Source organism: Crinia signifera, chromosome 1, assembly GCF_055691185.1.
Source record: "Crinia signifera chromosome 1, ASM5569118v1, whole genome shotgun sequence".
NCBI lineage: Eukaryota > Metazoa > Chordata > Amphibia > Anura > Myobatrachidae > Crinia > Crinia signifera.
The window spans coordinates 420736320-420760251 of record NC_139217.1 but is presented as its reverse complement, the minus strand read 5'-3'; the positions used below and the strand labels follow the sequence as shown (position 1 = coordinate 420760251).

General features: G+C 42.6%; 1 protein-coding gene across 6 annotated transcripts in view; it reads left to right on the top strand.

Moving 5' to 3' along the window:
• RASGRF2 (Ras protein specific guanine nucleotide releasing factor 2) overlaps nucleotides 1–23932 on the top strand; it is a 240845-nt gene that overhangs the window by 120846 nt on the left and 96067 nt on the right. For all 6 annotated transcript variants that reach the window (XR_014450522.1, XM_083151856.1, XM_083151855.1 and 3 more), the window contains exons 4-6: nucleotides 4583–4672; nucleotides 6444–6697; nucleotides 19103–19182. Coding sequence is in view for 5 of the 6 variants with exons in the window: in XM_083151856.1 (XP_083007982.1) it covers nucleotides 4583–4672; nucleotides 6444–6697; nucleotides 19103–19182 (424 nt within the window). In the remaining variant the exon portion in view is untranslated. The remainder of the gene's footprint in view (nucleotides 1–4582; nucleotides 4673–6443; nucleotides 6698–19102; nucleotides 19183–23932) is intronic.

Genomic DNA, 23932 nt, shown 5'->3' with positions numbered 1-23932 from the left:
TTCCATTTTTTTCCCCACTCATCTAGAATTGCAAGATCATTTTGAAGCATGGTGACATCTTCTGATGATTTGATGACTTTGCTAAGTTTTGTATCGTCCGCAAAGATGGATACATTGCTGAGTAACCCTATCCCAATATCGTTAATAAAAATGTTAAACAAAATGGGCCCCAAAACCGAACCCTGGGGCACTCCACTTAGTACCGGTATCATATCTGATACGGCACCATTCACAACCACTCTTTGTTCTCTATTACATAGCCAATTCCCTACCCATCTGCAGATATTTTCACCCAATCCTAGGTTCTCCATTTTATTAATCAATCTCTTGTGTGGGACAGTATCAAATGCTTTAGCGAAATCTAGGAAAATCACATCTACAGCATTTCCATTATCAAGGTTTTTACTAACCTCTTCATAGAACCCTAGTAGATTAGTTTGGCATGAACGATTTTTCACGAACCCATGTTGGTTAGCACTGAGTAGACTGTGATGATCTAAATATTTCTGGATACCATCCCTTAAAAATCCTTCAAATAGTTTACCCACAATTGATGTTAAACTAACGGGTCTGTAATTAGCGGGATCTTCCTTTTTTCCTTTTTTGAATATTGGCACTACCTCTGCTATTCTCCAATCTTTTGGTACTATACCTGACGATAGTGACTTGCTAAAGATATAATGTAGGGGGGTAGCTAATTCATCCCTTAATTCCATTAATACCCTTGGATGAATCCCATCTGGCCCTGGTGATTTATTTGTTTTGAGTTTGCTTAGCCTCAGTATTATTTCCTTCGGCGTGAAATCCACAATGAGATCTGGCTTATTTGTCCCGTTTGTGGTAAATGCTCGTTCCACAGTCTGCTCTCCCTTAGTAAATACTGATGAGAAGAATTCATTTAACAGTTTTGCTTTTCCCTTGTCCTCAGTAACACTTTTTCCACTAGTATCAGTTAGTGGGCCTATGTTTTCCTTAATTAAACGTTTACTATTTATGTATTTAAAAAACTTCTTTGGGTTGGTTTTGCTTTCAGTGGCTATGCACTCTTCATATAATATTTTAGCTGCTTTGATTACCCCTTTACAAGTTTTGTTTGATTCTTTGTATTTTGCGAACGCCTCCTCATTCAAGTTATTTTTATAGAATTTAAAGGCTCTGGTTTTATTGTTGATAGCTGACCTTACTTCTTTGTTCAACCATGGTGGCTTTTTTTTGTTGAATTTACCTTTAGTTACTTTAGGAATGTATTCAATAGTTAGTGAATCAAGCACCTTTTTTAGAGTATCCCACATTTCCTCTGCATTTTTTCCCTCCATAACCGTTTTCCACCCAATTCCTGTTAGGGCTTCCCTGAATAATTCAAAGTTCGCTTTTCTGAAGTTTAGTATTTTTGCAGATCCTTTTTGATGTAATTTACTGAAGTTGATTTCCAGTGAAACCATATTGTGATCACTGTTCCCTAATTGTTCAATTACTTTTGTGTTTGAAACTAAGTCTGTGTTATTTGTTAATACTAAGTCCAAGAGCGCCTCATCACGAGTTGGAGTTTCCACCGTTTGTGTAATAAACTGGTCTTTAAGTAAGCTTAAGAACCCATTGCTTCTTGCGGATTTACCTGTTTCGTTTTCCCAATCAATGTCGGGTAAATTAAAATCCCCCATAATTAATACCTGACCCTGATTTGATGCTTGTTTGATTTGGTTTAAAAGAAGAGACTCTTCCCTTTCGTTTATATTTGGTGGTCTATAGCATACCCCTATTATAAATTTGTTTTTTGTTTTTTTATTATTGTCGGTTATCTCTGCCCACACTGTCTCCGAGTTGTCGTCTTCCAGGTCTGTGCTCATATTTTTCTCACATGATGTTAAGTTATTATTTACATATAGGCACACACCCCCGCCCCTTCTATTTTCCCTGTCTTTCCTGTAGAGTGTATATCCCTCCATGTTTAATGCCCAGTCATGCGACTCATTACACCATGTTTCTGTAATACCAATGATGTCGTAGTCGTCCCTACTGATCACCGTTTCTAGCTCCCCGATTTTACTCACTAAGCTTCTTGCATTAGCCAGTAAGCATTTTAATTTATGTTTATTTTTAGATATGGCTCTAATATTGTGATTAGTTTCACCCCAGGACCCATTTGAATTCTTTACTAGCTTCCTCTTTCCCCTCTCCCCTTCAATAGACTCTCTACAGGCCTCTCCACCATGCACACTGCCTGCCCTCTTTATAGTTCTGGGAATTCTTCCTCTGTCCTTCCCTCCTTCCCGTATACTAAGATCATCTGTACCTAAGAACTGTAGTGGGTTAACGTGACTGTTACAACATAACATTTTATTACATGACATTCCTGATGCACCCTGAGAGTTACCCCCGATTATACCCTTGTTATGTCCCAGGACATTGTCTATGTCTCCGTCCCCCCCATCATCTCCTTCCCCCATATGATTCCTGATCCCAGTCCGGCTTCTCTCCCTGATGGTCCCATAATGTCTTGCTGCCCCCACCCCCCCGTCGCCTAGTTTAAAATCTCCTCCAACCCTCTAACCATCCTTCCCCCCAGCACCGCAGCCCCCTCCTCGTTCAGGTGCAATCCATCACGGCAAAAAAGATGGCGCCTGACCGAGAAGTCCGCCCAGTGTTCCATGAACACGAATCCCTCTTTCCTACACCAATCCTTAAGCCACACATTTACCTCCCTGATCTCCCTCTGCCTCCCTGAGCTAGCGCGTGGCACTGGTAATATTTCCGAGAAAATTACCCTAGATGTCCTTGCCTTTAATTTCTTACCTAATTCCCTATACTCTTTCTTGAGGACATCCCACCTACCATTGACTTTGTCGTTGGTGCCGACGTGCACCAAGACCGCCGGGTTGCTCCCAGCCCCTCCCAACAATCTGTCGACTCGGTCCGCGATGTGCCGTACCCGAGCACCCGGGAGGCAACAGACCGTGCGGCGATCGCGGTCCCGATAGCAGATTGCCCTGTCTGTTCTCCTAATGATGGAATCCCCTACCACCACTATCTGCCTTGGTACCTCACTAACTGTCATCCCGTTTGAGCTAGAGGGACCGCTCCTCCGGTTGCTAGAGGGAGCCGTATCCTCCAGCTCCGTCATTTCGTCTCTATCCTCCCCCGAAACTTCGTCCAACCGGGCAAATTTGTTTGGGTGTGATAGATCCGAGATGTCGTTCCTGTTCCTCCTGTCCCTCTTGTTTCCCTTTCTAACCGTGACCCAGCTGGCTGCCTGATCCTCCTCCTCTACCAGTGACCCCATCTGCAACTCCTCCACCGTTCTATTTAGGCTTTGCTCAAGATTGGAAATGTCTCTCAGTCGCTGAACAGTCCGCTCTAGATCAGTGACCTGGGCTTCCAGGGCGGATGTTCGCTCACATCTCGTGCAGATGTATTCGCACTGGGACTCATGCTCCAGGTGCGCATACATCTTGCACAATATGCACTGAGTGAGATTCTCAATCAGGGCCCCACCCATTTTATCTACCTCCCTGCGACTAACCCCCTAGTATACAATAGAGAGTTAAATTACAATGCAATTACACACTACAAGTTAATTTCTATCAAAATATAAGAAAGTTGATACTTATCTGTTCCTGCAGCTGTGTCACACCCCTGGTGTCCTCACACCTGATGTGTCTGCAGCAGCGACAGTAGGGCTCTAATCTTGTCCTCTGGTCTCCTGCTGATACTGGCTGGCACATTTGTACTTGCCCTCTTTAGATCTGATAACCCTAGTTCTATTATATTTATTCTTTGTCTCTCAACATGTACAATACTATGGGGTATATTCAATGGATGCCGGATCCATTCCGAAATTCTTTTGACGGACTGAATCTGTCATCCATTATTCAATGCAGCCGTGCTCATCCGGTCGGCAGGAGGCAGCGGGAGCCAGGACGGGGCTGGGACAGGGCCGGGTAAGCTGCTCTCACCCGGCCCGGTGGCGGGACAGGTGAGTGTGCGAGTGGGTACTGGAGGCGACGAGAGGCAGCGGGAGGTGGCGGACAGGAGGACGGCAGCATGTAAACTGCTGGTGCTCACCCGGCGCCATCCTCCTTGCCTCAATTTGGCATCTTTTCATGTCGGATTGAGATTGCCAGAAACATGGCAAACACCTTCGGTTTTGGCTGTGTTTCCTTCAAAAGCAGGTGGATTAGCGGCTAGTCCGTCAATCCACCTGGTTTTCGGCAGGTCGGAACATTCTGACCTGCCGCAAAAAAAGAAGAAGCTAGCATTGAATAGATCGGAACCCCTTCCAACCTATTCATGTCAATATCTGCCATCTTTTCGGCAAGACGGCAGTTTCGACATCAATTGAATATACCCAATTGAACCTTACTTGTGCAGAGATTATCATTGCAGAAATCTATGATATTATAGAATTTATGTAAATCACTATAACGTTCATGTGTGTATCTTTCTTATATTAAATTTAATTAAGCAAAACACTATGTTTACTTTCCCACGGTTTAGCTTCAGCACAAGCTATTTATTGTAATACGTTCTCCACAGTATGTGATATGTAAATATTTACATCTCATGGGAATGTCTTCTGTATCAGATTGTAGCCCTCAATAAAACCAAGGAACGGATGCGCCCTTACCACATTAACCACGAAGAGGAAGACCCGGATATCAAGAAAATAAAGAAGGTAATATGTCACTAAGCGACGCACATGGAATACAGCGCTGCCATTGTACCAGCATCACTGTGCATAAATGAAATACATCAGCTTGCAAATATAAAGTAATGGATTCTATATGCAGCCAGCTGAGTTTTGAATACTTCAGCCAGATCTTGTAAATAATAAGGTTACATTCAGTGTAATCATTGCATACAACAGAAATGGATTTAATATAAGCGTGTGGCAACTGGCGTGAGCTGCTCTGATCTGTGTAGCCTCCGCTTCTGCTGCAGCACTCAAGTACAGTCACTAAACTCTGGGCACACCCCCAGGGGCCCAGACAACTGGGCTGGGCCCAAGTACTGGGAGGAAGCGTTGCTCATGCAGGAAGGTGTGGCCAGTCTGCTGCAGCACTCAGCTACAGTCACTAAACTCTGGGCACACCCCCAGGGGCCCAGACAACTGAGCTGGGCCCAAGTACTGGGTGAAAGCGTTGCTCATGCAAATATTACTTATTTTGCAGGTGCGAAGTGGGCGTACATGCCGCACAGGGGGGCTACTTCATGGGGGCTGATCGGTGCAGGCGGGTGGGTGCCATCGGTCACCCTCCTTTCCCCGCCCATCCTTCAGGGAAAGGAGTGTCTGCTTCTGCAGCTGCCTCTCTCTCCAGTGCAGTGGCCAGCAGCGTGTGTGCTGGGCTGATGAGAGAGGCTGCTGCTGAAGCACTCACTCCTCTCTCTCCCCGCTCCATGTGCTGCTGTTTACACCGGGGCACTGGGGCTTTTCTGGGTAAAGAGTACCTGCTCTATTGCACACCTCTTTAGGTTAGGCTACAAACCCCATTCCAGGAGAAGGCTGTTAAAAAGTGGGTTATTTTGGTTCACTCTTTCTGACAAATTCGTTCTTAGATGGACAAAACCATGTGCACTGAAGGGGGAGATGTAAACTGTGCAGAGAGAATTAGATTTGGGTGAGTTATTTTATTTCTGTGCAGGAAAATATGGACTGCTGTATTTTTACACTGCAATATAGATCTAACTTTGAAGTAAAACCCCACCCAAATCTAACTCTCTCTGCACAAGTTACATCTGCCTCACCTGCAGTGCACATGGTTTTGTCCATCTAAGAAGGAACTTGTCAGAAAGTGTGAACCAAAATAACCCCCAAAGTGCGCATCAGTTGTCCCTAGACCCAGTGACACCGCTGTGTGTATCACTGTGGTCAAATGACGGCTTTTCTATCCCAATTCTGATTCATGCAAGAAACAAAACAACTCACCCAAATCTAACTCTCTCTCTCTGCAAATGTTACATCAGCCCCACCTGAAGTGCAGCATGGTTTTGTCCATTAAAGAAGGAGTTTGCTTTAGCAAAATAGCCTGAATCATTCCCTAGGATCATTTGACGGGCGTGTCATGGGCGTATCGCTATAGTCTGCTGAATTGGGCAAATGCAACGTATTAGTGCCAATGATAATGATGACAGCTGGTCTCATAGACACGAGAGTAGGGTAATGCGATCGCATAGATGCTTAGGATGTGCATATTCTGTTTACAGATGGTGTCTGGTGTTGCATCCACAATTCACATGACTCACAATCAGGCCCTTTATACTGATCATATAAGGATACTGGTTAATAAATGGATTTTCTGCCTTGGAAATGTTTCAGAACAGTTTACATTGGACACAATCGGACACATTATACAAAGCCCATCTGTGTTGATACTGGACATATAATGCATACTGTATGTATGTATGAATATACCTGTGTATGTCACTAACATGATGTGTTTATCCAGGTTCAGAGCTTCATGCGTGGATGGCTGTGTAGGAGGAAATGGAAGACAATTGTGCAAGACTACATATGTTCTCCGCATGCAGAGAGCATGAGGAAGCGCAATCAGATTGTGTTTAACATGGTTGAAGCTGAGGCAGAATATGTGCATCAGCTTTATATTCTTGTGAACTGTTTCCTCCGGCCCCTGAGGATGGCTGCAAGCTCCAAGAAGCCACCGATCAGCCACGACGATGTCAGCAGTGTGTTCCTTAACAGGTGACGATGCTTTTTTTTATCGTATTATCATGACATTCTATTGATATCACTGTGATTGAGGTGGGCCTTTCACCACAATATCTAATAAAAAAAAAGTAATATATTTCACATTATAGACATGCAGATGCTAGACCAGTGTGCTGCTAATGATAGACTCATCTGGCTCACCATTCTAAACGGAAGGCATCACCTACCATAATTGGAATGTTATAAGCCCCGCCGCACAAGAAAGGGGACAGCTCCTTACAGGAGAATGTAAAATAAAAGATTTAATAGTTTCTCCATCTACTACGCAGGACACAGCAGTTGTTTAATGTTATATTGACCTAACCATTCATTTTTGTATGGTCTATTATGTTGCCGGCCTATAAAAAGCAAGCATGTAGTGGGGCTATCACTATCATCTAGTCTGGGCATCTCTCTTGCACCATTACTTATCATCACGTGGTAGCAGACATGTCATATCCTGCGCACAGGCTGTCTTATAGGTGATTCCAGTATCGCCGTGGTGATGTCTGTGAAGGACGAGTAAGCAAGTAATAGATTATTTCTTAAATGGATTCACTAAACAGGTTTGGCTGTAAAACATTTTAATATTACTCTCATAGCGGAATTTTGTAATGGGAAGCAATCTGTACAGGGTATTTTTTTAAATAATATAATGTACCGTATATACTCGAGTATAAGTCGACCCGAATATAAGCCGAGGCACCTAATTTTACAACAAAAAACTGGGAAAACCTATTAACTCAAGTGGGACCATCACTCAAGTATAAGACGAGGGGGGCTTATTCAGCATAAAAACTGTTCTGAAAAAGTAGGCTTATACTCGAGTATATATGGTATGTTTATTTTGTGTGCTCTTCTATGAATAAAACACGAACTGGACAGATACATACCTGGATTACTTTTCAACATTTGTTACTTGAAAGGGCAGCTACAGTATTTTTCTACTATTTTTAACAACACTACTACTACTATTGCTGCTGCTACTCAAATACGATTATTATACTACTACTATACTATGACTATAATACTACTACTGCTACTACTACTATTACTACTAAACTACTACTATACTATACTACTACTGCTGCTGTTACTACTACTCGTACTGCTGCTATTATTATACTACTACTGCTGCTACTACTACTGCTGCTGCTACTAAACTACTACTATACTATGACTATACTACTACTACTACCTTTATACTACTACTGGTACTGCTGCTATTATTATACTACTACTACTGGTACTGCTACTACTATTATACTACTACTACTACTACTGCTGCTGCTACTACTACTGGTCCTGCTGCTATTATTATACTACTGCTGCTGCTGCTACTACTACTACTGCTGCTGCTACTACTACTGGTACTGCTACTACTATTATACTACTACTACTACTTCTGCTGCTACTACTACTGGTCCTGCTGCTATTATTATACTACTGCTGCTGCTACTGCTGCTGCTATTACTACTGCTGCTACTACTACTGGTACTGCTACTACTATTATACTACTACTACTGCTGCTGCTGCTACTACTACTGGTCCTGCTGCTATTATTATACTACTACTACTACTGCTGCTGCTACTACTACTGCTGCTACTACTACTGGTACTGCTACTACTACTACTACTGCTGCTGCTACTACTACTGGTACTGCTGCTATTATTATACTACTACTGCTGCTACTACTACTGGTACTGCTACTACTATTACACTACTACTACTACTGCTGCTGCTACTACTACTCGTACTGCTGCTATTATTATACTACTACTGCTGCTGCTACTAAACTACTACTATACTATGACTATACTACTACTACTACTACCTTTATACTACTACTGGTACTGCTGCTATTATTATACTACTACTACTGGTACTGATACTACTATTATACTACTACTACTGCTGCTGCTACTACTACTGGTCCTGCTGCTATTATTATACTACTGCTGCTACTACTACTGCTGCTACTACTACTGGTACTGCTACTACTATTATACTACTACGACTGCTGCTGCTGCTACTACTACTGGTACTGCTGCTATTATTATACTGCTACTACTACTGCTGCTACTACTACTGGTACTGCTACTACTATTATACTACTACTACTGCTGCTGCTGCTACTACTACTGGTCCTGCTGCTATTATTATACTACTGCTGCTACTACTACTGGTACTTCTACTACTATTATACTACTACTACTACTACTACTGCTGCTACTACTACTACTACTACTGGTACTGCTGCTATTATTATACTACTGCTGCTGCTACTAAACTACTACTATACTATGACTATACTACTACTACTACCTTTATACTACTACTGGTACTGCTGCTATTATTATACTACTACTACTGGTACTGCTACTACTATTATACTACTACTACTACTGCTGCTGCTACTACTACTGGTCCTGCTGCTATTATTATACTACTGCTGCTACTACTGCTGCTACTACTACTGGTACTGCTACTACTATTATTATACTACTACGACTGCTGCTACTACTACTGTGCTATTATTATACTGCTACTACTACTGCTGCTACTACTACTGGTACTGCTACTACTATTATACTACTACTACTACTACTGCTGCTGCTACTACTACTGGTCCTGCTGCTATTATTATACTACTGCTGCTACTACTACTGGTACTGCTACTACTATTATACTACTACTACTACTGCTGCTACTACTACTACTACTGGTACTGCTGCTATTATTATACTACTGCTGCTGCTACTACTACTGGTACTGCTACTACTATTATACTACTACTACTACTACTACTGCTGCTGCTGCTGCTACTACTACTACTGGTACTGCTGCTATTATTATACTACTGCTGCTACTACTACTGGTACTGCTACTACTATTATACTACTACTACTGCTGCTGCTACTAAACTACTACTATTATATTACTATACTACAACTATACTACTACCTTTATACTACTATGTCTACTACTACTACTATTACTACTAAACTACTACTATACTATACTACTACATTACTACTACTACCTTTATACTACTACTTCTACTAGTACTACTATACTACTACACTACTACTACTACTACTACTGCTGCTGCTGTTACTACTAGCACTGCTACTACTATTATACTACTACAACTGCTGCTACTTCTACTGGTATACTACTATTACTACTACACTACTGCTGCTGCTGCTACTACTACTGCTATTACTACTACTGCTACTACTATACTACTACTGCTACTATTTATTTTATTCTACTACTACTATACTACTGCTATAACTATTGTATTACTAATACTATAGTACTGCTGCTATTACTTCGGGATGCGGTCATTTGCTCTACATCATTATGGTCGACAGTCATTAGGTCGACACCATTAGGTCAACATGGGTTTAGGTTGACATGGGAAAAGGTCAACATGGTTCTAGGTTGACATGGGAAAAGGTCAACATGGTTCTAGGTCGAAAGGTCATTAGTTCGACAGGTCGTTAGTTCAACAGGTCATTAGTTCGACATTGTCTAGGTCGGCAGTCAAAAGGTTGACATGGGGTTTTTCACTGTTTTTTGTACCGACAGGCGGTATTTCATGCCCTACCATCCACTAAGGTGTGGTGGGAGAATAAAATAGTGTGCCCGACGCGATGCGAGGGGATGCGGTGCACTTTAAACTGTGTCCATATCGACTGTGTTGACATTCAGGTAAAAAAAACAGAGAAAAACCCCATGTCGACCTAGACAATGTCGAACTAATGACCTGTCGACCTTTTCCCATGTCAACCTATTAGTGTCGACCTAATGACTCGACCATAATGCTGTAGACCAAATGATCCCAACCCATTACTTCTATACTACTACTACTATTATACTACTACTCTACTGCTACTGCTATTTCTGCTACTACTACTATTATACTACTACTCTACTACTTCTACTACTACTGCTGCTACTACTAATGCTATAGTACAACTACTGCTACTATTACTGTTACTACTGCTACTATTACTGTTACTATTACTGCTGCTGCTGTAGTAGTACTACTGCTGATAATAATAAATGTGGCCACTGGGTGTACTGTTATGGTTTTTCCTATCTGTGTATAGTTTTCCATATTCCCTTGGTCGTACAAGCACAGGGATTGAAGGTGGTGTTGACAACCATAATAAATAGCTTTGATAATTGAAGCAAATAATTACTATCGGTACTTGTGAGTTATCCGGGCGTCCGATTTTAAAATCGGGTCGGATCGGGACATCGCATCGCATCGCATGCGACCATCGGATGCGATGCGATGCGATGACCCGATTTTTCCATAGGAATCAATGTTAAAATGGACTGAGTCCATTTTAACATGGAATTCAATGGGAAAAAGGGGTCCTTTTCATACCCCTACTATCCAAGTGGGCATGGAGTTGGATATAAACCTGTGGCGAGCGTAGCGAGCCACCGAGCCCGAAGCGTGGCGAGCGGACACGGAATACCGTCCCCTCGCGGGGCTCGCTTCGCTCGCCACGCTTCGGGCTCGGTGGCTCGCTACGCTCGCCACAGGTTTATATCCAACTCCATGCCCACTTGGATAGTAGGGGTATGAAAAGGACCCCTTTTTCCCATTGAATTCCATGTTAAAATGGACTCAGTCCATTTTAACATTGATTCCTATGGAAAAATCGGGTCATCGCATCCGATGGTCGCATGCGATGCGATGCGATATCGTATCGCATCGCATCTGATTGTATGCCTTAACTTAAGGCATACAATTTTAAAATCGGACGCCCGGATAACTCACAAGTACCTTACTATCTATTCCCCTGTGACAAATAAGAAGTTTCCATATGAATCGGAATAGGAATCATATACTGCCATGTTAATCATGATATTACTGATTAACCCTTTGAGTGCCAACATCTCTGTGAGAGATGTTTAAAATATCTGCAAAAAATTCCAGCGTCTCTCATATTTGTTATATAGATTCAAATAAAAGATGATGTGTAAAAAAAGATCATATTTCCTATATAAAGTAAACATTACAGGTCTTTATGATGACTAAAAATGTTTGCTTGCCAATATTCACACCTATTTTGACCAATTCACTATTTTGACTAATTCACTTGATCCCTGTGCCAAAAATTTGCCGGAACCCTAACGTTTCAAGAGAAAATACAGTACCGTCCCTCACCTTACAGGTCAGACTGGTTCTGGTTGATCTCTAAAGTGTCTAGATAGACAGTCAATAAGCCTACCCCATAAAGTTGACTTACAATAGGTCGACCGGGTCAAAATTTCGATAGGGTCAATATGTCAACATTAACTGCCTACTCTCTTAGATCATGAAGAAGGCTAGCAAATTTTGGGGAGACCTGGGAAAGCAGATGATCGTCCTACATCCTACTTACTAAATAAATATGTAGAGTGAGTGAAAGTGGGATTACCTAATTGTCAGCAGATCATTTTAACATGGCCCATGTAAATGATGATAACATTTTACTACAGTAATACAGTGCCCATTCGCATCTTCTAACACAGCAGTTGTCTGCATCTCTTAACACAGCGGCCATCCTCATCTCCTAACACAGCGGCCATCCTCATCTCCTAACACAGCGGCCATCCACATCTCCTAACACAGCGGCCATCCACATCTCCTAACACAGCGGCCACCAGCATCTCATAACGCAGCAGCCATCCTCATCACCTAGCACAGTGGCCGTCAGCATCTCCTAACACAGCAGCCATCCGCATCTCCTAACACAGCGGCCATCCGCATCTCCTAACACAGCGGCCATCCTCATCTCCTAACACAGCGGCCATCCACATCTCCTAACACAATGGCTGACAGCATCTCCTAACACAGCGGCCGTCAGCATCTCCTAAAACGGCGGCCATCCTCATCTCTTAACACAGCGGCCATCCTCATCTCCTAACACAGCGGCCATCCTCATCTCCTAACACAGTAGCCATCCACATCTCCTAACACAGCAGCCATCCACATCTCCTAACACAGCGGCCATCCTCATCTCCTAACACAGCGCCCATCCACATCTCCTAACACAGCAGCCGTCAGCATCTCCTAACACAGCGCCCATCCACATCTCCTAACACAGCAGCCATCCACATCTCCTAACACAGCAGCCATCCACATCTCCTAACACAGCAGCCATCCACATCTCCTAACACAGCGGCCATCAGCATCTCCTAAAAACAGCGGTCGTCTGCATCTTCTTACACAGCGGCTATCTGCATCTCTAAGTACACAAAAAGGATGAATTGGTCAGCAGCTGATTCACGTGAATGTGTAGTAACCAACAGGGAGGATGCTGGGTTTTGTAGTTCTACAATAGCTTTCTGGAACATTTTGGGAATGGTAATACTGGTTTCTTGCAGGTTTCTGTTTACTATTCATGGAATTATGGGACTTTAATAATATTTTTGTCTTTTTTCCTATGTTGGTGACAAAGGGCCTTATTCAGATTTCATCGGTACTGCGCGCATTCGCACGCAGTACTGATGTTGTGCGTCTGCGCATGCGCAGGCGTGTTTCTGCGCATGTGCAGGCGCATGGTGCGTGCACCCACGGCGACCTTTCGGGTCGCCGGGTGCACGCATCTATGGCAGCGAGGGGGGGGGGGGCGGAGATGGGCGGGGAGCGCCGGGCTGCCCCATTACCATATGGGAACGCCCAGCGTTCCATGGGCGTTTCCATGAGAACGCTGGGCGTTCTCATGGTAATGAGGCAGTGACGCGGGTGTGTGGGCCGGGTAGCTGACATCACCGGATGTCAGCTGCCCGCCCATATCACGCCAGCGTGCACGCTAAACTAAGTAACTCAAAAGTCACTTATATAAGCGTGCACGCTCAACATCATTCGATGGTCACCGACCATCGAATGATGTGGGCGGACACCCCAGCATAGCGAATGGATGTTTATGCAAAACATCCATTCGCTGCTGTGCGGGCGAAGCCGCACTTTGCTGGGGGGGGCGCGCGTTTGCAGGGCGGGGTTTGGTGGACTCGCAAGGCTGCGAATTCGCAGCCTTGCGAATCAACCTGAATAACCCCCATAGTGTCATAAAACCAGATTTTGGCTGCTTTCTCTGTTATACAACTGACGAGATGTGGAAATATATTACCTGATATTATCCTGACTTGCCATTATTAACATCGATGATGGGAATCTTTTTTTTATCTCCTTTATGCCTATTGAGCTTAACCTAGAAACATGACTGACATGACGGAATTATCAAACACAATTGATATTCTGAGAAATGTCATCTGTGCAGATAAAGATTTGTGTAGTAATCCTTCATCAATCTAGGGGACTGAATCTTAGATCCTGGTGCCCAGCCAGACTGCATTGTATCCTCAGTGATATGTCTTCTCATTTTTGTAAGGATACCACAGGTGTTTTTTTGTCCCCAAAAAATAATTTATGTAGCTTTCACATCACATAAAACATTTTGAAACGTTTTGAAAAACTGTAATTTTAAATGGTATTTTAAACGGGTCTAGTGTTCATATTGCAGCAGATTACCATTTAAAAATACCGTTTAAGTACCATTCACATCACCAGTCAAGCCGTTTAACCTCTGAACACGTTTCTACCCACAGCTTATTTCCTGGTTAAGGGAAGGGACACAAGACAAGGGACAGCCTATCACAGTGCTCTAACCTTTATTTTTTACTAAATACCATTTCAGTGCCATTCAGACAGCACAAAAAACGGCTCTGAATTGGCTTTAAAACGGGTAGGACTCTGCTTTTTAAACGTGTTGAAATACAAGTTAACTTTAAATGGTATTTCAACTATGACACTTTCACACTGCAGCCTTAAACGTTTTAAAAGGCAAAAAAACGGCAATATACCGTTTTAAAAGTGTGATGTGAAAGCTACATTATTGGAAAGGTGCCCATGCACGGTACAATATTCCCGTAATTTTTTAACTAAATTGGGACCTAGTTCAAAAAGCACAGGCTGCACAGACTTTGTGCTGTGCGATGGGATGCACACGGGCACGCGCATATCATCGCACAGCACCCTCACACCGTGTATAAGACTGCAAAATACAAAAAATTTAAATAACATGGTCAAAACAAAAACAACATTAGGAAAAAATATATAAACTATCACACTCCAGGGACACATGCCAGGTCAGAAACAGCCAGCATGCGCAGTCTAAACCTGAAATACCGGGATTGGAATCTCCAATCCTGGGATTGAAATCCCGGTGATTTGGGTGCCAAATTCCAGGATCCCGACAATCCTGGGATTGGGCACCCTAATTGGAAGACAATCCAGCTGGATTCCTCTAAAGGCAAACATACATTAAGAAATCATTCTCAGCCCCACCTTACACCATTATAGATTACCTAATAGAACTCTTGTACTGTTGTGCAATAAGCACTGTGCGGAGTAGGGATTTTCCTTTTCTAAATACATATTTACCAGATTTGATTAATTTGAAATTGACCAGTGTGTGGTTTCTATTGGTGCAGTGGTGCTGTACAGTAGCTGTATACTAACCTAAAATTTACATTAGTGCTTTATTTTTATTTTTTACAGACATGGACCTAAAGGGATTTTTGTTTTTGGTTGAGCTGACATACAGCTGATTTTTATGTACATATCAAATTATTTTTTTATGTTATTTTATTTATTTTCTTTTTTTTCTGCCACAAAACACTGAGCTTGCATATGTAGGAGATACAGTATGGACAGATTATAGAGAATACCCCCACACTGTACCTTATAGGACCTTTTAGCCAGTACCTTTTTTGTCTAGGTGACAATTGGATGGATACACACTTACATTTTGGCCACGCCCCTCCTCCAGTACCTGGGCCTGTTGCTGTTCCTGAAGGCCCTGATTAAATATAATGTAGGTTACATTTAGTCGTAATTGTGGGCTATTTGACCTGCAAATAGGTGTAAATACTCCAGTTTTCAAATGCATGATTTTGCTAGAAAAAAAAATAGTCCCTCAGTTTCTGTCAGTTTCCTGTTGAACTGACAAGTTGCCTTATAGTGCCCATATATACAATCGACCAACCCGCTGGAAGTGCCGATCATTCAGCAGGATGCACTGATTGGCTGGCATAGATGTTCAGCATCCATTCAAGGACCAGGGAAATGAAGCAAACCCCGGACAAGATAGCAGGATCAGGATTTTCAAACATGTTTAATACTCCCAATCCCCTGAAACAATCATCAGGGGATCGGTGGATTGTACCAATACATAGTAGATTCGGATGCAGTCAATATACCGACATTCAAATACAGACAACCATTGGCAGACGTTCAAAATGCCAACATTGCCAAAATGCTTACACAGCCAAAATGCAGACACAGTCAAGCGGTTCTATTTCCGCAGCGTTTTATTGCCAGCAACAGCACACAAGCTCATACCTTTCCTGGGATGAAATCAGCCAAACTTCGTACAGAAGCGTTCAGAGCCCTATGGGGCAGTGAGCAGGTTTGTGTGAGTGTGGCCGCTGCCACAATGAGTCGCACCTGCAAGATCATTACGGATAATTGGATTGACCCCAAGTGACTGCCTCCTCCGTGTTCTGAATAACAGATACTCTACAGGGGCCTACACACGTGAAGATGCGGCTGAGCACTCTGAGCGATGCTAGATCGCTCAGAGCGCTCAGCAAGATCACTCAGCACACAGTGAAGTGTCAGCACTGTGTGCAAAGAGATCTGTCAGGGCCAGTGTACTCCGGTGATAACACTTGCTCTGCCTGGCGATATTACTAGTTTTATCCAGCATGCGCGGGGCCATGCATCGCTTTCCGTATGGCCCCTACACACGGCACGATGTAGGGGCATTTTTAAGCATTCTAGTGAGATTGCTTAGAAAATATCCTGTAATTGCCCCATGTGTAGGCCCCATTAGGGTTCTCTGTGTAGAACAATTATTATTATTATTATTATTATTATTTATTAAATAAAGCACATTTGAAATGTAAATACACATTAGATTTGATCCTGCATTCACTAGCTATAATTGGAAATTCATGGCTGTTAGCATGTGAACAGTATTTCCAGCAATCGATACCTTTAAATGTGCAATAGAGTACCCTAAACCCTCATATACAGAGCTGCTCTTTATAGCTGTGTATATGTCTGCGTGGCATGTTTTATTGATTTATACATCACATCTATTGGAATGTTGTCCATTGTCGGATTCCCAGTCCAAGTATTTTGGGACAGAATTTTTGTTCATTGTAAAGAGATGTCGTCAGTGGCATCAGTGACCAGTAATGATTATCTTTCCAACGTGTCACAGGCAATGCTGCTAAAGTCATAAACACAGAGAAATACATCACTATCAAAAAGAAAGTGGCTGTAAGCATTCATTCCAGAGTCATCTTCACTAATCCCAAGTACAGCTGCAGTTTTCTTTTGTTGCTTATATTTTCTTAAAAGGTGGTATAAATCTATCCTATCTATCTATCTATCTATCTATCTATCTATCTATCCACTGCTCACAAGATGACCTTGACCCAAATGCAAATCTTTATTATCTATATGGTTCACAAGAGTATCCAAAAAGATACCCTGTAATCTACAGAGATCAGAAAAGTGCCCCACAGTGACTGTACTGTACAGTACATAGTCCATACGTGGTCCCAGCAGTATGGATGCTGGCGGTCAAATAGATTTCACCGGCATCCAGATACATGGAGTCCTGACAGGGGTTCAGAAAGTGCCATAACCTTCTCCCCCTTAACCCTTCCTGCTTGCAGCCTAACCGTCCCTCCCCGCAGCTTAACTCTAACTCTGCCTGCTGGTGCCTAACCAACGTACCCTGCCACCTAAACCTATCCCTTCCGCTCCACAGCCTAATCCCCTTCTAAGTGCCTAAACCTAACCTTTCCCCCAATGCAGCCTAACCCTAAATCATCCCCTATAAACCTGCAATTTGGGCTTGTGAGAATCCTTAGTTTAATGATCATCTCTTGGTAAAAATTTAACTTTTTTTATTGTCCTTTTTTGTGTTTAACTAAAGATTACTAATAAAACATTTAGCTCAGCTCACACACACACACACACTAGCAACAGATGCTGAGATAACAAGACGCAGATCACAGGGTTCATGTAAGCTGTTTTCTCTACTGCCAGGGTTCCCACAAGGTTTTCCAGATGCTGATTAGCCTGTATAGAAGTTATGTTAGTGACTGCAGCAAATCACTATCTTTGCCCAGCAGTTAGTGGCCCCAGGCTGTAGTGAAAAATCCAAAGAATCTGGAGATTTTATTTATAATACAGGGCAGCAGGAGATATAAGCTTTGAACGAGACTTCAGCAGGATCCAGTAGGGTAGTCAACTTTAAAGGTGGCCATACACACGCAGATTTATCTGCAGATCTGTCTGGTTGGAACAAAAACATGGTTATGGATGAGAGCAAATTACAGTTGACCATTTGCTTGGAAATGCTGGAAAACTGACAAACTGTCACTCATCCATAACCATGTTTTTGTTCCAACCAGCAAGATCTGAAGATAAATCTTACTAGTGTATGGGCACCTTTACAGTAGGTCTTTCTTTCTTGCTTTTACATGAATGAAGAACTTAAGGTGGCCATACACATGCAGATTTATCTTCAGATCTGACTGGTTGGAACAAAAACATGGTTATGGATGAGAGCAAATGACAGTTGACCATTTGCTTGGAAATGCTGGAAAACTGGCAAACTGTCACTCATCCATAACCATGTTTTTGTTCCAACCAGCCAGATCTGAAGAGAAATCTTACTAGTGTATGGGCACCGTAACTCATCAGAGATTAAACTGTATTCTCTTATTAATAACAAACAAGGATAATGCAACTGTGAACACCTGTAACACAGGAACTGATAGGGCAGATGTGCAGCATTGTGCAGACAACATTTTACTGTTTGCTGGCTCTCGTCAGATCCGCCAACCAGCAGAAATTGCAACAGTCTACTAATTGGGATTGTTTGTGAAAAAATGATGTTATTGTGGTCTTTACTATATTGCTAGAAGTGGACCACCTTCTTCTCTTCATTAACCCTAGAAGCTTCATTAATCTCACAATCATATTCTAAAAAAAAACCCAGCGCTGACTGATTTCTTCAGAAGCGGCTGCTTACTTCTGACCTTTTTTGGTTGGAGACCTGTAATTCCACCTTTAAACACTTCTCTCACCATTGATGTATTATTTATGCACTTCATTGTTCATTACTTCCAAGTGTTCATTGCTTTAACATTTTGACTTCAATAATAGGTATTGGAAATCAACTTAGATATTGAATTGCTGTTTACCGGTAGCATGTGATCTTTGAGGTAATTGCTGGACATCTGTACAAGGTAAATACCAAGCATCATTAAATCCTCTTCTCATTTTTTTCCCCCGTCTCTTTCAGTGAAACCATCATGTTTCTCCATGAAATATTTCACCAGGGTCTGAAAGCGAGAATTACTAATTGGCCTACTTTAATTTTAGGTATGTGAGCGTGCTTTGTAATTCTGTTAATAATACATGAATGAGAACTGCCAAGTGGTATGACCACACTGTACAGTGCTCTTGGGATGTGTACATTGCTTTTTGATTTTCTCACTTCATTTTGAAGTATTTCTTGTGTTGTCTGAGGCTGCATTACTTTTTTATTTCGCTGAATTATATATCACTGATTGCTTCTTTTAATGACTGATCTGTTGCTGCATACGAAGTACTTAGGAAAATGAATTCTTTAAGTGTCAGTATAATAGTTTCTGGAGTGGCGAGATTGCATCTTAGCTATGACACTTATCATTATATCTGACACTCGCATTAATAATATTATGTATAATTGGAGCTGTCATAGATCTCCAGGACAATCCTGTTTTCTCATACAGAAAATTAGACGCTAGAGTGATACAAGGGTGAAATCCTAGCCTTCTAACTGTTACAGCGCTCGCTAGGAATACCTGCGAGGTAGGCATTGAATGCAGATGACAGCATTACTGTTTCGAGGCCAGCATTTAGGGATTCTTTTTTACTGTACGCTAACTTCTCTTATCAGCGATAAGATTTAGGGCGGGTACACAATAAAATGATATTGAGATGATTTCCTATATTGGAACCACAAATCGTCTACGTCTGTATGCACAATTGCGTGCTCTCGCAGGTCACATGCCTGGATGACTGTGCTGCCTAGACAGTCAGATAATATCATATGCCTGGCTGTTCACTGTTATGAATGACGGAACAAGGTATCATTCCATCTAGGGTGGCCCCAAATCGCCAGGATTTCAATCCCGGGATTGGAGTTTCCAATCCCGGGATTTTGCATGCGCAGTCTAATGCCGGGCAGCGCCTGAGCACCCGCTTCTCCCGTCCCCAGCTGACGAGGTCAGAGGTCACGCTGCACAGGTCATACAGCAGCACAGCCCGCCTCGATGCTGGGAGCGCTGCCCACCCCGTTCTAGTGCATCCTGCCTTGCTCCCACATAAACAGCTCGCCCACCCAGCAGCACCGCACATGTAAGTAAATATGCGGGCGGCCGGTGTTTTTTTTTATTAGGGAAGTTATTGAACATTTTTTAATCCCGATCCCGCGATTTAAAAAATGCCCCGGGATTAGCTTCCTTAATTCCATCCTTCATTACATTGTATAGTGTGTATGGGCAGTATTGCATGTCTGGGCCAAAAGGGAGTTCGGCCCTACTATAAGGATTATTGGCCATTGTTCTGGTGTGTAATAGAGAACTATGGGGAAGATGTTTCAAGCCTTACAGAGATAATATTGAGAGAGATATAGCACCAACCAATCAGCTAATAAATGCCATGTTACAGGTTATTGGGGATTCTTCTTCAGGTGGCTCAGGCACCTGGAGAATAATCCATGATAATAAACTGTTAGAGTCGTGAACCTATCCCAGATCCCATGTGTTATCATGTGATCACAGGTCTTTTTTTTGTCTGAGAAAAATAGCCTCTTATGGGATGTATGATGGATATCAGGCCATTTTTAGTGACTGAAAACAGATTGCATCTAATTGGATACCCTCCCATGTATCCAACCTTCTGATGAGGAGACGTAGAGGTGTTTACCAGAGCAACCAATTTTAGCTTTCACTTTTTAGGGACCAATCCAATTGCGAGCAATGTTCTTGCCATACTTCACAGTTGCACAGACTACCACAAATTTGTTCTTCGCTCCGCCCAATTTGGGGTTTGATGTATACAGTATGTGTGTGACCCCCCCTTCCCCCATGTAGTGTAAACCCCTTACAGTGCTAGTTACTAGGAGAACTACGTCTACCAGCAGTCTAATGCCCCCAAAGCCTTTGAGCTACATTCTCCACAGCGGCAAGATGGAGGGGAGACCACTAAGAGCTGTGGAGACCCCCAGATAGTTGAATATCATTTTTTTTACACGCTGCAAATTTTTCAGAACTGAAAACCGTACAACCACTTTTTATTGGATACCGCAGGTATTGGGAGTCTGCATGCCTGTGCTTATTCAAAATTGGGCTTGAGGTAGGCAATGTTTTTTTAACCTCGCTTAAACTTGCTCCCAACTGAATCTACACCTACTCCATACAGAGCCAATTCTCAGTTCTTATTCAGCCGCACAGAACCACTTCTCACATGTTGATCATTTGGAAAGAAGCACGTCTCACATTTTATTTGTTTTCACAGAACCGCCTCTCGTGTCTTATTCATTCTCACAGAACCGCTTCTCAATATTTATGCAGCCACAAAGACTTTTGGTTCTTATTCCATTATGTAGAACCACATCTTAATTGTTATTTAGCCACACATATCACTCTTTAAGAAAATGCAGTCTCTTTTTATTAATCCACTACTGACTAGCATCTTGGCTCTTATTCTATAACATATAACCACATCTCATTCTTATTCTTCAACACAGAGGCCACTGCTCAGTTCATATATATATATATATATATATTTATAAAAATATATATATATATTAGCAAATGCTTAAGTGCTGTGCATGTCTTCAGTCTAATTCACTCATCTCTAATTCTCTATCTAATGTATCATTATTGATTGTGCCTAAACACACATTCCATTCTGCGATGAGCAGAATCTGACATGTGTAACACCCTGTCAGAAGGCCAGCGTACGGTAGGGCAAAGACATTTCACCAAGAGATGAAGTGCAGTAGAAATGCGCTCAGCCGTGAGGTTATTTTCAGCTCACAATGACTATATATGCTGGGTATTTCCACCATTAATTGCTTTCTGCCATTTCTGAAGGTGAGACGGAGTGTTAGGACAATGTCAATAAAAGTAGTGATTTGTCAGTGTGGAATTAATCCATTATCAATGACTAATGTCACACAAGCCTTTTTAAAATGTAGGCCCTCTTTAACAGATGAAAATGAAGAATCACCCCCTATTACTTGTTTTCGAGACGTTTTGTCAATCCTTTCTTCCCACACTAGGAACATTTATTTATTATTTATTTATTTTTATATCTTCATTATATATAATTTGTTGCTGACCACATACGCGCATGCAGGTGGTGTTTCCAAGTACCTGGAAACCCCCTGCCTGCCATTCTATTGGCCCAGCTGCCAAATTAAGCAGCGGTTCACTCAAACAGAGAGCACACTGGATGTGTGGCAGCCGGCAGCTTCCACCTGTTTAGAGATAGACAGGCTGCCGCAGGCTGCATGTAGGGGGAGCTAGAGTGCAGCTCCACCCGAGTCCCAGGCCATGCTACATGTGGCCGGTGCAGAACAGAACTGTCCACAGCAGGTAAACTCTGCTGATTTTTGAGGGAGCAAGTGGGCGGAGGGGGTGTATGTTTGTATATATGCTATGTGAGTGTGTGTTTATATGCTGTGTAAATGAGGTGTGTATTTATGCTATGTGTGTACATGCTATGTGTATCTGTGTATGAATGTATGGTATATGGGTGTACAATTTGTGTGTATATATGCTATATATGTGTCTGTGAATGTTGTGTGTGTCTGTCTATCTGTGTGTACATGCTGCGTGTATGAATAGATGCTATGTGTTTGTTCTTTCTATGTGTATGTATGCTGCATGTGTACATGCTTTGAGTGTGCTATATATGTATTTGTGCTTGCAGTGTGTATGTATTGTGTATGTACAGAAGAATGGATGTGTGTATATGTATGTATATATATAAAACACTTACCCCCCTATACATAGTAAAACGGAGGTGTACAGAGTCTCGCACTGTGAAAGGGGGCGGGTGGGTGCGGGGAAGCGGGGCGCGTCCAATCCATGGGTATGAATGGGAGTATAAAGGGAGTATATAGTTATTAGATGAAACAGCCCAATTTACTCCTGCCGAGCGACACTCACAAACAATGCAGACTACAATGGCCCCCCGGTTGAATACCTGTTGGTCCTGATTGAAACCATCCTCACCAAAAACTACTTTTTGTTTGAGAACCGCTTTTACCTCCAAAAGCAGGGCACTGCGATGGGGTCCAATATCGTATGCGAACATTGTTATGTCAGAGTATGAGACCGAATTCATCACGGGCAATGAAACATACAAGGACTCGTTACTTTTCTTCGTTCGCTATATTGATGACCTGTTCATCCTTTGGTCAGGAGGAGAATCCAAACTGATCAAATTCTTCAACTTCTTGAACTCACTCCCCAGCACTATTAAGTTCACGATGAACTTCAGTGACAAGGTCATCAACTTCCTGGATGTCACAGTCAAGATTGACGGACCCAATATAACGACCAGGATCTTTACAAAGGAGTCCGACAAAAATACTCTGCTGCATGCAACGAGCTTCCACCCTGCCCCCCTGAAAAGAGGACTCCCCTTTTCCCAACTTCTCCGTGCCAGGCGTATCACATCCGACCCGCACGAATGCAAAGCAGCATTAACCTCCATGGGGGATAGATTCCTCGAGAGAGGCTATAGCCAACGGGAAGTCAAGGAGGCTATATCAAGGGTTGTAAACATGGACAGACAAGATCTCTTAGGCACCAAACCTCAGCCTGAGACAACTACCTCCAAAACCATGAATTTCTGCAGTACCTACACGGTAGCATCCAACCACATTCGCAAGAAAGTCAATGAACACTGGCATTTGATTGCCAGTGACCCTATCCTGTCCAAAGAACTGGCCGCACCGCCACGCTTTGCCTATAGGAGAGGTCCCAATCTCAGAGACCTTCTAGTTAAAACGGCCCCAGGTCCCGCACCAGCCAGCAAATTACACTGGCTAAGCAAGAAAAAAGGAACATTC